Source organism: Papilio xuthus, unplaced genomic scaffold (assembly GCF_000836235.2).
Source record: "Papilio xuthus unplaced genomic scaffold, Pxut_1.1 DF826776.1, whole genome shotgun sequence".
In the NCBI taxonomy this organism is placed as follows: domain Eukaryota; kingdom Metazoa; phylum Arthropoda; class Insecta; order Lepidoptera; family Papilionidae; genus Papilio; species Papilio xuthus.
Window position 1 is genome coordinate 891472 of NW_013531873.1, and position 14380 is coordinate 905851.

The 14380-nt window shown below is 32.5% G+C and overlaps 1 protein-coding gene across 1 annotated transcript in view; it reads left to right on the forward strand.

Moving 5' to 3' along the window:
• Positions 1-14380, forward strand: part of LOC106122751 (AT-rich interactive domain-containing protein 5B) — a 45809-nt gene that overhangs the window by 4762 nt on the left and 26667 nt on the right. Inside the window, exons 2-3 of the mRNA XM_013318837.1 lie at positions 4624-4765; positions 4978-5087. Of these exons, the coding sequence (XP_013174291.1) occupies positions 4624-4765; positions 4978-5087 (252 nt within the window). The remainder of the gene's footprint in view (positions 1-4623; positions 4766-4977; positions 5088-14380) is intronic.

Genomic DNA, 14380 nt, shown 5'->3' on the forward strand with positions numbered 1-14380 from the left:
AGTAGCCGATTCTTAGACCTACTCAATATGCTCACAATATCATGAGAATCGGTCAAGCCGTTTCGGAGGAGTATGGGAACGACAAATTGTGACACGAGAATTTTATATATAAGATTTTAAATCTTCTTTATAGTTATTTGTACTGAAACGAAAATAAGCAAATATCGATTAATTTTGTTTCTCCGTCTGTGCAAAATAAAAACTCAATTGGTAGCTTATGTGTTCTTCCACACTACGTTCTACATCTATGCCAAGTTTCAGCGAGATCCATTCAGCTTTTAATATGGGAAAAACAAAAGATCTGTTTTTAGGGTTTTACTGGCTATTATTCGAATTTTTCTCACCTTTTAAACCTTCCATAGACCTCCATGAACATTTTAAGGACTTCTTCGTATTCTTCATTACTGAAGGTCGTACATTTCATGGACAAGATAAGATAATTGCTGATGTCCATGGGCGTCGTTGAACACCTCGGTGTTCCCGCTACTAGTTTGCCCCCTTATGTTATATAAAAAAAACCGTTCAGCCGTTCTCTAGTTTTAGACAGACTAACGAACACCAATTGATTTTTATATATACAAATAACTGTTGTCCTCTTAATTAACTTAATTAGTAGCCTATGCGTTCATCCAGGACTTACTATATCTATGTCAAACTTCAACGACATCTAAACATTCGCATTTATAATATAATTAAGAATAATTAAAGGATCAAGATTGTTAAATCCTGTTAATGACGTGTCAAGAATCGAGGTATGTACTTAAGTGTTGACAATGTTATTGTTTTTAGTATTCCCTTATGTACAATAGATGACAAAGGTTCTAACTCCTTTAGTCTTATATTATTTGAACATAATGGTTAGGTTATATATTTTATCTCTGTCGACTTTATTGACAATCAGCCGTACGCGACTCCACCTATGTGTTCTTCCAGACTATGTTCTACATCTATGTTAAATTTCAGCGAGATCCATCCATCCATATTTATAATATTAGCTGTCGACTGCGTTTCAGTCCGTGCGGAGTTTAAAAAAATATAATTAGTAGCCTATGTGTTCTTCCAGACTATGTTCTATAAAAAGGAATCATCATCATCAGCTCACTATACGTCCCCACTGAGGGGCTCGGAGCCTTCCCTAAGTTAAGGGTGATTAGGTCATAGTCAACCACGCTGACCAAGTGCAGTGACTTCACACATATCTTAAAAAGGAATAATTCATACATACTTTTTGAGTAATTTAAACCGTTTATGAAGCGCACGCAACGAAACTCTTCAAATGTGAATAATTTTCCCCGTTTTTGTAACATTTCTTACTGAAGCATCCCTCCTATTGGTCGCAGCGTAATGTTATATAGCCTAAAGCCTTCCTCTATAAATGGACTATTCAATAAAAAAATAATTTTTCAAATCGGACCAGTAGTTCCTGAGATTAACGCGTTTAAACAAACTCTTTCGCTTAATAATCTATCTATATATATAAAAAAGATAGTCGTGTTAGTTACACTATTTATAACTCAAGAACGACTTTACTGATATGCCTGAAAATTGTTGAGGAGGTAGCTTAGAGCCAGGAGACGGACATAGGATACTATTTATTCATTTTTTTCGAATTTATGCCTTGAAAAGCTGCTTTTTATTTAACTTACTAATATTATAAATGCAAATGTTTAGATGGATGTGATGTGGATGGATGGATGTTTGAAGATATCTCTAGAACGGATCTCGATTAAATTTAACATACGTATAGAACATAGTCTGAAAGAACACATAGGCTACACTAATTAAGTTTTTTTATATATCCAAGCGGACGGAGTCGCGCTCGACAGGTATCCTATAATGACCAATTCAACACATCCAATTCAATAGTATCCTATGTCCGTCTCCTGGCTCTAAGCTACCTCCTCACTAATTTTCAGGCATATCTGTAAAGCCGTTCTTGAGTTATAAATAGTGTAACTAACACCACTTTCTTTTATATATATATATATACTAGCGGATCCGACAGACGTTGTCCTGTCTACACGTCTTTAATTTGAAAATTTGACACTGCGATGGTAGCGCCGTTTGTCGGATCCAATGTAAAACATTCCAAAATCAACAAATACTAATAAATTAAAAATTAATTAAAAAAACATTGTCCAGCGGACAAAATTGTAAATCTAAACCATTCCCAGATCCCCTTGAACACACACAAAAAAATTCATCAAAATCGCTCCAGTCGTTTGAGAGAAGTTCAGTGACATACACACTCACAGAAGAATTATATATATAAAGATGACTAGCCAACATAATGTTTTCAACCAAAGGCTTTCAGAAATTTAAAGGGGATGATAGTGGGGTGGAAATATGGATAGATTTTTATTGTATTTTTTACAGTTAGAAGCTTGAAACTTATTTTTAAGGCAGTAGTATCCTAACTTAATATTATAAATGCCAAAGTAACTCTTTATGTCTCGCTTTCACGCAAAATCTACTGAACCGATTTAAAAGAAATTTCGTACACAGATAGTCTAGAATCTGATTAAGGACATAGGCTACGAGGTTGAAAATAGGGGTAGAAATTTGTATAGAAATATTGTTATTTTAGTAGAAGCTTGAAACTTATTTTTAAAGGCTGTTAATTTTATATAAATATGAAATTCAAAGTTTGTAAAAGTTTTACCCTCAAGGGTGCAAAATAACAATACTGAATAGGGGATGAAAGTTTGTATTAATGTGTAAGGTTTCTGTGAATATTTTGTTGAAATCTTACTTCTTACTAATATTATAAATGCGAATGTTTGGATGGATGGATGTTTGAATGTATCGGATCTCGATGAAATTTTGAACACAGTACATAGTCTGGAAGAACATATAGGCTACTAATTATGTTATTAAATACGCGCAGACGGAGTTGCGGGATACAGCTAGTGTTTAAAAGTTTAAGTAAAAAAATTGCCTAAATAAAATGCCACCCGAAGACAGTCACGAGGATGAAGTCGCGGACAAATATTGTCTTACTTATAAATGCGAATGTTTAGATGGATGGATGTTAGAAGATATCTCCAGAATGGCTGCATAGATCTTGATGGAATTTGACATGCATATAGAACATAGTCTGGAAGAACACATACTACTACTAATTATGTGTTATTTTACTCCGCGCGGACGGAGTCGCAAGCACGGGATAGTATAAAATAATATTCCTTATAAAATCGTGTCGTACCCGTATCGTGTAAATGACATATGTTTTGTCTCGCTCTACCACGTATACGAGGGTTCACGGTTTCAATTTTATAAGTTATCGATTTCCCACACGACAGTACGGCCAACGTAAAAACTATAAATAATTAAAAACATGGTAACTAATGGATTGAGATTTGATAAGTTATGTTGGTACGTTATTTTATTACGTACTAGCTGTCGCACGCGACTCCGTCCGCATGGATATATATAAAAAACTTAATCTACATAACATCCATCTAAAAATTCGCATTTATAATATTAGTAAGTTAAATAAAAAGCAGCTGTTTAAGGCATAAATTCGAAATCCTATGTCCGTCTCCTGGCTCTAAGCTACCTCTTCACCAATTTTCAGGCATATCGGTAAAGCCGTTCTTGAGTTATTAATAGTGTAACTAACACCACTTTCTTTTATATAGATTAACAAAAAGTATGGAAAGTCTGTGTTAAAGAGGATATGCGTAGGAAGGGGTTAGATTCGGATATGACGGCTGATAGATATGTATGGAGGAGTACATACTGTGCCGACCCTCGATAGGGATAAGGGCGGGTTGATGATCATGTGTTATGTATAAACAAGACATCGTAGCTTTGGGTATATAAAATGCTGAATTAAAAATTTAATAAATACATCTTAGTCCTATCATCATCATCAGCTCGCTATACGTCGCACGCTGACCAAGTGCAATGACTTCGCACATATCTTTGAATTTCTTCTCAGATATGTGCAGCATCACGATGTTTTCCTTCACCGTAACGTCGGATAAATGTACATATGTAAATCGGAAATGGAAAAACACATTGGTTTATAGCGGGATTCGAACCCAAGACCTGCAGATTGCAAGTCAAGTGCTTGACCACTGAGCCACCGACGCTCCTATACTAATAATATAAATGCGAATGTTTAGATGCATGTTTGAATGTAGTAGAACTGGTCAACGGATCTTGATGAAATTCGGCTTAGATGTGGAACAAAGTCTGGAATATAAATGCTGCTATTTAAGTTTTTTTTAATTTCGCGCGGATGGAGTTGCGAGGGATAGTTAAGTAATATAAATGTTTACATGGATGGATGGATTTGGGTTTGTTAGAAGGTATTTTCAGAAAGTTTCATGAATATAAAATTTGAAGTAAGCATAGAACGTAGTTTGGAATATAGGCTACGTAACAAGATTTTTTTAAATACTGAATACATGTACACAAAACACGGGTAAAATCTTTTGTCATCTGTCAGGAAAATGTAATTATAAAGTCTGCCTATCCGTTGTTTATTCAATAAAATGTATGTACATTTTAGTTTTGGAAAAAAGAAAAAAAATAAAAAAAAAAATTTTTTTTTGTTTGTTTTTTCCGTATGAGATTTTTTCTTACTAATATTCTGTATCTTGTCTTCTTTCACAGCTGGTGGGCGCACCTTGTGGTCAACATGGGCAGTATACATTCTACAAGGCGCTCCGTTTGTCAGGAAAGACGGAGAGGATAATTGCAATTGGAGACTTCTTCTTTGTCAGGATATGGCAGGATTCAGAGCTCGTGTCAATAGGTAAGAGTTAATGTAGTTGGAATAGAATAAACTATTGCCACACCATGTTGATAAAGCTCGTTTGCCACTTTATGATATAAAAAGGTGGGGTACCAATAAAAGAAGTACTCACGTAGCCTTTTAATCCCCCCTTAGAAAAAAAAGGAGCAATAGAAATCTCGCCTATTTTGTTATGACGGACAAAACTGTTACTGATTCCACGTTTTTTTTAGGGGAATTGCAACTGTTATGGACGGATCGTGTATCAGATCAGACACTCGTCAGTTTGAGGCTGTATTTTCTGCCTGAGAATACACCTGAAGGGAGATGTCAACATGGAGAGGTAAGAATCTGTTTATAATGGTTGATTAGATCTTTATATATATAATTCTTCTGTGAATGTGTATGTCACTGAACTCCTCTCAAACGACTGGTGCGATTTTGATGAAATTTTTTGTGTGTGTTCAAGGGGATCTGGGAATGGTTTAGATTCACAATTTTGTCCGCTGGACAATGTTTTTTTAATTAATTTTTAATTAATTAGTAGTTGTTGATTTTGAATGGACATTGGATCCGACAGACGGCGCTACCATCGCAGTGTCAAATTTTCAAATTAAAGACGTGTAGGCAGGACAACGTCTGTCGGAGCCGCTAGTTTTAATATAAGATTTAATTAACTAGTTGTCGTTGTTCTTAGTTAGGAAAGAATATAACTATAATATAAATGCGAATGTTTGAATGTATCTCCAGAACAGCTGAACAGGTCTCGCTGAAATTCGACATAGATGTAGAACATAGTCTGGAAGAACACATAGACTACTAATTAAGTCTCTTTTGAATTCTATACGGTTGAGGTCGCGAGCGACAACTAATAGAAATATAATTTACGGGTAAAACCAAATTACATTTACAGTGGGTTTTTTACATCAAAATATTGCTATCTCTGTTATTTCAAAGATAATGACAGGGATGACGATATGTTTTATAAATAGATTTATGTCTCAGAAACCCTTAATAGCTTTATATTTTATCTTAAGATACGGAGATGAGATTTTGTTTTACATTATATATCTATATAATATGCTTATGTAAGCATATAGTATGAATTACATAATATCCATACTAATGTTATATAGAAGAAAGATTTCTATGTTTGTTGTACAACTCAAAAACTACTGGATCGATTTAAAAACGATTTAACCATTTAAATGTTAATATATCTCTGAATGACATAATCTGTCGACATCGAGTGCTCCCGTGAAGGATTAAAAAAAAACTTAATTAATAGTGCATGTCGCTTCCAGACTATGTTCTACATCTATGACAAATTTGAGCGTGTCTTGCAACCGTTCCGGAGATACCTTCAAATAAACAGTCATATAAACATTCGCGTTTATATTGGTAAGGTTGTTAGTTCAAAAAATGCCCACATATACGAAGATAAAGGGTGCTAACGTCTTCATCTTCTTAATATTCATAAATACGAAAGTTTGGATGGTGGATGTTAATAAGATATGGCATAGAACAGTCTGGAAGAACACGTTTCATAATAAGATTTTTTTCAATCCACGCGAATGTATTTGCAGGCTTGAGTCATATAACTACCAAATCACCAGATAGACATTTTTAATTAATTTCACGAAAGCAAAGTCGCATGAATTAACTATAACATAAATGAAAATGGTACAAATTTTTTTTTACACAAACCTCAAAAATCGAGAGCGTCGTTCAACGGACGAATATTTGCTGTCTCGCTCGCACTCAGTTGTATCAGTGCGCCGTCTCTTTCTAATCCCTATTTGGTAATACCAACTATTTCATGGGTGAAATTACGACCGGTGTGTGGTGCAAATTATAAGCGATAGCTATTTTTGAATAAAATAACTAGCAGTTTTTTCTTGATTATGAGAATGTCTTTTTTTATTTTAATAATGATTTGACGAGGTTATTATTTATATTGCCTTCTAATTAACAAAATCATTTTTTTTTTGTTTTTAATGGGAAATAGTGAATTATTTAGTAAATTCTATTTATCTGCATATTATTAAAAATTAAATGTACGCTGTACTAGATATATTTGAAATTATTTATTTACATAACAAATATAACGTCCTTTATCTACGTTGAACAAAGAATGAATATAAAAAATATCGTTGTTTGCACCACACGTCAATATACATGCCAAAGTTAAAACGAACCTTAACGCAAGGGAATAACCGTGACTTCACCTTGTACTAGTTGTGGAATAATTTTGTAGTACATTATGGCATTTCTGAAGTATCGCTCACTTGTTCTTGATATTTGTTGACTTTATTCTTTGCATTATATTTTTGTTATCAAGAACAATAATTTAATTTGTTGATATGATACAATAATTAAATATTTGTGTTTTATTATTATTAAATTTTATTGTAAAATGTAAATATTAATTTTCGAATTCAATAACAAGCATTTCTTGCGTATAATTGATTTATTTTTTAATTTACTTCTTTGATGTTTTAGTAATACATTTTAGTTATTTCTGCAATTTTGTAGTCAATGTAATATGTTAAAGTTAACTAGGTCATAAATATTTAATTCTTGATAAAATATTTAAAGTAAGGATCAAAACGTTTTAATCTTAATATGCAATACAATCGTCTACGACTCGCCATGTGACGGTTTAGAACAGGGAGTTCAATGGAGTCTACTTGCACCTTTAACTTTTATTATTTGATATTTTTTTGTAAGATAATCACACTACTAATTTTTATTCTATAATAAAATGTTTATATTAGTCTCACGTACTCATGGTGACTGATGTCGCAATTAACTTCTAAAAAGGTGTCGAGTTGCAAAACGGAAAGAGATAGCCTAGTTATTCTCTAACGTTAAACGTTGATTAGGATATGTTTAGGTTTGTCATAACTAATATTCTTTGAAAAACCCTAATTTTCTATTGTAAAAGCTGTAAGTTATAAGTTACTAGCTGTCGCCCGCGACTCCGTCCGCGCGGAATTTAAAAAAAAAACATATTTTGTAGCATATGTGTTCTTCCAGACTATCCATCAATCCATTAATTTAAACATTCGTATTTAATAAGTAAGATAAATGTATAATAAATCGAAAATGTGAGTGGTAATTTTTGCTGTAGAGAATTTTAATTTGGTTTTTTCTTCCAACAGCGATAAAAATATATTTACGATCATATATAATACATTTTTAAATTTGGTTTAAATTATGTATTTTGTATATATGTCGAGGTTGTTAAAGTGTATACTGTGATTATTCCTCGGTTAAATATATCGAAAGCTAATGGGATCGAATGAATTCGTCTCGCTAGGTATTGGGCTATCTTATCGCGGGTTCATTCTGTGTGTAAATAACTGATAGTGTGCCCGGCCGTTGTACCGACAGCAGGTGAAGTTTGTAGCCCTTTGGTTTATATTATGTATTTAATATTTCATTCAGAAGGGAACATGTGTTACCTTTAACTGATGACTTTAAGACATTATTAGTTAGAATCCTTTGGCGCGAATCGCTTTCGTTACAAAGTCAAGTGTCAGAATGAATAGTGAGGGGACATAAATGTCGATATTTTGGTAAGGCTAGTGTTGCAATACACCGGCACTGTGTCGATCTCCAGAACGGCTGAACGGATCTCGATAAATTTTGCATACATATAGAACATAGTCTGGAAGAATACATAGGCTACTAATTACGTTTTTTAATTCGCGCAGACATCCGCGGGCGACCGTAAGTAATTGCAGACGAGAAGGGATTAATTTTTGCGAAAAAGATAATTTAGTTTTTGTTTTCTGTCTGTTATCAGGAACTTATTTGTTCTGAGTTTGTTAAAGAATACGGGTTAATTTTAATCCTGGGCATATTTTGTTTATGTCAAAATTAAACACGATTTTACTCTAAATAATTAATTTTAGAGCGTCAGTGGTTCAGGGGTCAAGCACTTGACTTGCAATCTGCAGGTCCTGGGTTCGAATCCCGCCATGTACCAATGTGTTTTTCAATTTCCGATTTACATATGTAAATTTATCTAAATTACGGTGAAGGAAAACATTGTGATGCTGCACATATCTGAGAAGAAATTCAAAGATATGTGTGAAGTCACTGCACTTGGTGCACACACACCAGCGAGGTTGACAATGGCCTAATCACCCTTAACTTAGGGTAGGCTCCGAGCCCCTCAGTGGGGACGTATAGTGAGTTGATGACGATGAACGTATTAAGGAAATGTTTTGTAAAATATTGAGTCATGTCGATTTTAATTGATAGTTGTTTATTTTTTTGCTGACCATTCTCAAGTAATAATAATGATATTTTGTAAGTCGACGGAGTGAATACCTTTTTTAATGTCCGCTCGGCGATAAGGAATGCAAACGGTTCTCAAACTTTGATTATAACTGTTCTAGTACTATACTACGGACTTACTTGAATTTTTAACTTAAAAAAAAATTATAATACAGTATTGTATAATTTTTTTTCTAATCTGATTCTATTTTTATTATCATATTTAATATTTTTAATTTATTTAGTTATGTATAAAATATTGTTCGCCACCGGCTGCGGAATCCCACTCAAGCAACGAGCGGTCAGGATTGCAGAGACAGGAACCTTCTCACGATGCGTGTGGTTTCTAGGATAACTGCCTTTTGTATCGGGCCCTTATTTCATCTGTTTAGCGAGAGCTTCTTAACATGTTGGTTGAGTTGATTGTTCAAATCATAAAAACGAACTTTCGATAAAAAAACTTATTTTTTATGTTACATAGTTGTTTTCATTAATATATTGAAAACATTGTACCAATAACTTAGCCTTGTATTGAATAGAATTAATCAAGTATTATATTCTAAAGATTTATTTTTTTATGTTTGTCAAATATCGATATTATACAAGTTCTCAAAGTTACATTAAAAAATTTGATTATCAAGCGAAATAAGTGCCGTTATTATATGAATATTGTATGTCATTGACACTCACCTCAATCGCAGACATCAGGTTTATAAAGTTGATACCATTTTGACAGATAAACATGATTCTTATTATGTTATCTTGGAGCACTTGTAAAATATGACTGAAGTAGCTGTCGCCCGCGACTCCATCCGCGCGGAATAAAAAAAATTGGTTACTTATGTGTTCTTCTAGACTATGTTCTATATGTGTACCAAATTTCATGGAGATCTGTTCAGCCGTTCTTGATATACCTTTAAACCTTTATCTAATCATTCGCCTTTATAATATTAGTAAGATTAAGCTTTTATAGTCATACATCTTACTAATATTATAAAGGCGAATGTATGTATGGATGTTTAAAGGTATCTCCTTTATGAAGATCTATCGGATCTTTATGAAATTTAACACAGATATAGAACATTGTTTGAAAGAACATATGGGCTATTATTATTTATTAATTCTCCGCGAACGTTGTATTGGGCTACAGGTTATCTATTATAATTTGTTATCGGAAAGGTGTATAAAAAAACTTAAATAAATATATTTGTAAGCGTCTCAATGTATTCTCCGTTAAGCAATTATTTAGCATTGCAGGGTTGCCAACGTTGGTACTCAGGGTTGGCAATGCTCTGATTTTACCGGCATTTATTACATAAAGTTTCAAAGTTATCTCTGCGTATGTATTAGGGACGTTTAGTTGGATATTCCGATTCAATACATAAAAATAACTAAAAGTATAATACTATGTTTTGTATAATATTTAAGGGGAGAATACGAATTAAATTAAATCGGTTAAGTCGTTTAAGCTACATAATGTAATGTCTCTATATATATACTTTTAGATATTATTAGTTGGAATCCTTTTGCGCGAATGACGTCCTTTCGTTACAAAGTGAAGTGTCTGAATGATTAGTGAGGGGACATAAACGTCGAAATTTTATTAAGGCTAGTGTTGGTACACCGGCAGTGTCGGATTTTCTTCCTAACAATACTTAATCGAATCATGTTACTCTTGCCTCAAGAAGGTAATGACAAAACTTAAACAATTTTTTTTTTCTGCAATTTTTTTTACTAATTTAAAAAAAAAATCATACGATTAAAATTTGGTTGTTCAGAATAAAATTCTCGTGTCACAATTTTCGTTCCCATACTCCCCTGAAACGGCTTGACCGGTTCTAATGAAATTTTGTGAGCATGTTGAGTAGGTCTGAGAATCGGCCAACATCTAGTTTTAATCCCGCGCGGACGCAGTCGCGGGCGACAGCTAGTCTCTTTATAAAACATATCGTCATCCTTGTCATTATTTTTGACAAAATGGAGATAACGATACGTTTTAAAAAGGTTTTAAAAACCTCAACTTAAATCATGCAATTTTCTTGGTTTAAGTATGCAAGCTAGAATCAGAAGGTTATAAAGGAAGAGGAATGTCTATTTCTCTGTTCATTTCTAAGTGGCAACCGCAATATACTAATATTATAAATGCGAATGTTTAGATGGTTTGCTAGAAGGTATCACAACGGCTGAATGGATCTCAATGAAATTTGGCATACATATTAAACATAGTCTGGAATACATAGGCTACTTATTAAGTTTGTTATTAATTCCGGACGGAGTCGCGGGCGACAGCTATATTTGATTAAATATTTATTAACGTGACGCTTTGTGTTTTGTGGAGGTCAGACACTTCAAGGGCGTTTAAAAAACCTGTTATTTTTTGTAGTTTACCTCTTTGCGATTAAATTTTCTTTGTTGAAATAATTTCTTGTAATTTTAAATATATTGTTAAACTGATATCGCCCAAAACTTACCATTTTATATATTTTTTTGTTTTTTTGTTATATATTTTTAAAGTATTAATATGCTATGATATCATCAAAACGTCTTGTTAAAGTTTAACAGAATCTATCCAGTCGTTTAGGAATGCAATGCAGATAAATGAAAATATTAACTATCGCCCGCGACTCCATACGCGTGGTTTTCAAAAATAATATTAGTGTATGTGTTCTTCCAGACTATGTTCTATATGTATGACAAATTTCTACATACCTTCAAACTTCCATACAAAAATTCGCATTTATAATATTAGTATTTTTTTTTACTTTGGTAGATGTCTACTCCATTGTTATCTGTAGTCTTAATGTCACAGTTTTGGTGACCTTCCTAGACCATAATATCTGTATAGAACATATCGTCATCCCTGTCATTTTATTTGACAAAATAGAGATAGCAATAAGAATACAGTCTGTTGTTTTTTGTTTTTTTTTTTAATTAACTTTTTTTATATATTTTTTTATCTAGTTTAATAATTTCATTCTTAATATGGGATGAGTTTATATCTTGTTTGTATGAAGAAAACGTGCGCGTTCGCTACCGACACCGCCCTTGGCCTCAATACATTATTTTGTAGTGGCAAGCGATCTTAAGTTCCTATATTGGGTAACACAAACATTTTTATGAAAAAAAAAAACGCTTTCATTCAACTTGATTGTAAATCTTACTAATATTATAATTCCGAATGTTACGATCAATGGATGAGTAAGAAGGTATCTCCAGAACGGTTGTATTTCGCTTAAATTTGGCATAGATGGATAGTCTGGTAGAACACATAGGCTACTAATTCATGTTACTATTCATATTTTAAAAAAATTGCAGTGTTTGTATGTAATATGAAAGAAAAAAAACATATTTCGTATACTTGATTTGCGTAGCTGACATAACATAAAAAAATTAAATTTTTGTCTGTATGTCGTTCAACAAGGCAGCGTTTGTTTCGGGTAATCTCCAAAACGGCTCTACCGATTATGACAGGATTTGACGGGAAGGTAGCGTTTTAATTCTCAGCTGAAGAAGTCAAGTGCGACCGCTTGTTACTAAAAATGACTACTACAAATACTTAAAAAAAAGCAAAAAAATATTGCTAAAAGTGACAGAAGGTCAAAGCAAAAATATTGTCGGAATCTGTAATTATATTTTTGAATTAAGAAGTCTTAATTTTTTATGCAAAAAAAATAATCCGATTCGTATTTTTCGATTTACAAAACAACCTGTAGATTTTATCACGTGACTTTATAGACACCTTATTGTGTGTTTTCATTGCCTAAAAAATGTCGTCTTTTTTCCCCTCAAACGTTGCGTTTTTGTATAAATTATACAATGGAAACACAACCAAGAACCGTTTAGTTCGAAAATCTCGGCACTAAACTATTTAATTAACTTTTTTAATACAATTGAATAAGGACATATTTGAAAACGAAATAAAAAACAAAATGTAATTGGATGACGTCATCCATAGAATTACAATTAACAATCAACTTTATAACAAAGCAATAAGGATCAATTTTCAATATCTGAATGTGTTAATGTTTTGCCAGTTGAATCAAGGGAATTTGTAATTTATTTCATTAGGTTAAAGTCTATATTTGTATAGCACCTTTTTGTAATAGTTTGTTCAACTCTCACTCGCTTTTTGCATCTGTGTTCATATCAAAACGTTAACTATTAAGAGACAGGATCTGACAAGCGCGCGTTTCTCTGAAAAATAAAAACGAATATGTTCTTTGCTTGCTTGTCTGCTCGTTTTTTGTGTGTGTTTTGAGTCGTCGTGCGTGTGCAAAATGTGGCATAATTTATTTAGTTTAATAGCGACTCTTTGCCTTGTCCATTTCTCTGTAGTCAAAGTATGTTCACAATATCAAAGTTATTGAACGTGTATGTACTAGAATACTTCAAATTTAAGTCTTATCTCTTTGGAATAAAGTCTAATTTCCTATGTCAAGTATAATCCTGAAGATTATTAAAGTGATGTTCGGAAATTTGAGTCTTATTCCCTTATGTTAAAGTTCAATTTTGTATGAACTCTTGTGAATGTGTTTGTGAACTTAAATTTAACAGCTGTGTGGGTATTAAAGGTTGCTTCGAGCTGAGTGGAATTATGTTGCAGCTCGGATATTAATTTAGTAATTGGATTTAATTTTTTCATAATACTAGTAATAACAAAACTTTTAAATTTAATTCATTATATTATTGTAGAATAACTAATCAAGAGATAAGAATACTTCATATAGACATTTATATATATAGTAAAATTTTTACTCTTCAACTAAAACTCATGAAATCATTAATTAAATAAGTTAAAAAATTCCTTATTTATGTGTAATCTGTATTGAGATGAACACTGGAATAAGATATTATAAATGTAAATTATTTAACTTTAAAAAGAAATGAAGAAATAAAAATTGGTTGCAATAGTGTTAGTGTCAGTCGTATAATTATCAATACAAGTCTGAAGGTAATTTCTACTTCGAACTATAAGCTTAAATACTGGCTTTGTTTGTTTTTTTTATATATTTAATTTTAACTTATTTTTTTTACTATGAAATCAAATACATTTAAGTGATATTGAAAAATAAAAAAAAACTTTAATTTCAATCTTATTTTTTACTAATATTATAAATGCGAATGTTTAGATGTATGGATGTTTGTTAGAACTCTAGAACGGCTACATAGGTTGGATGGATATAAAACATATAACAGTTTGGAAGAACACATAGGCTACTTATCAAGTTTGTTTTTCATCATCAGCTCACTATACATCCACTGAGGGTCTCGGAGCCTACCCTAAGTTAACTAGGTCATAGTCAATGCTGACCCAGTGCGACTTCACACTTACTTTGAAATTCACAGATA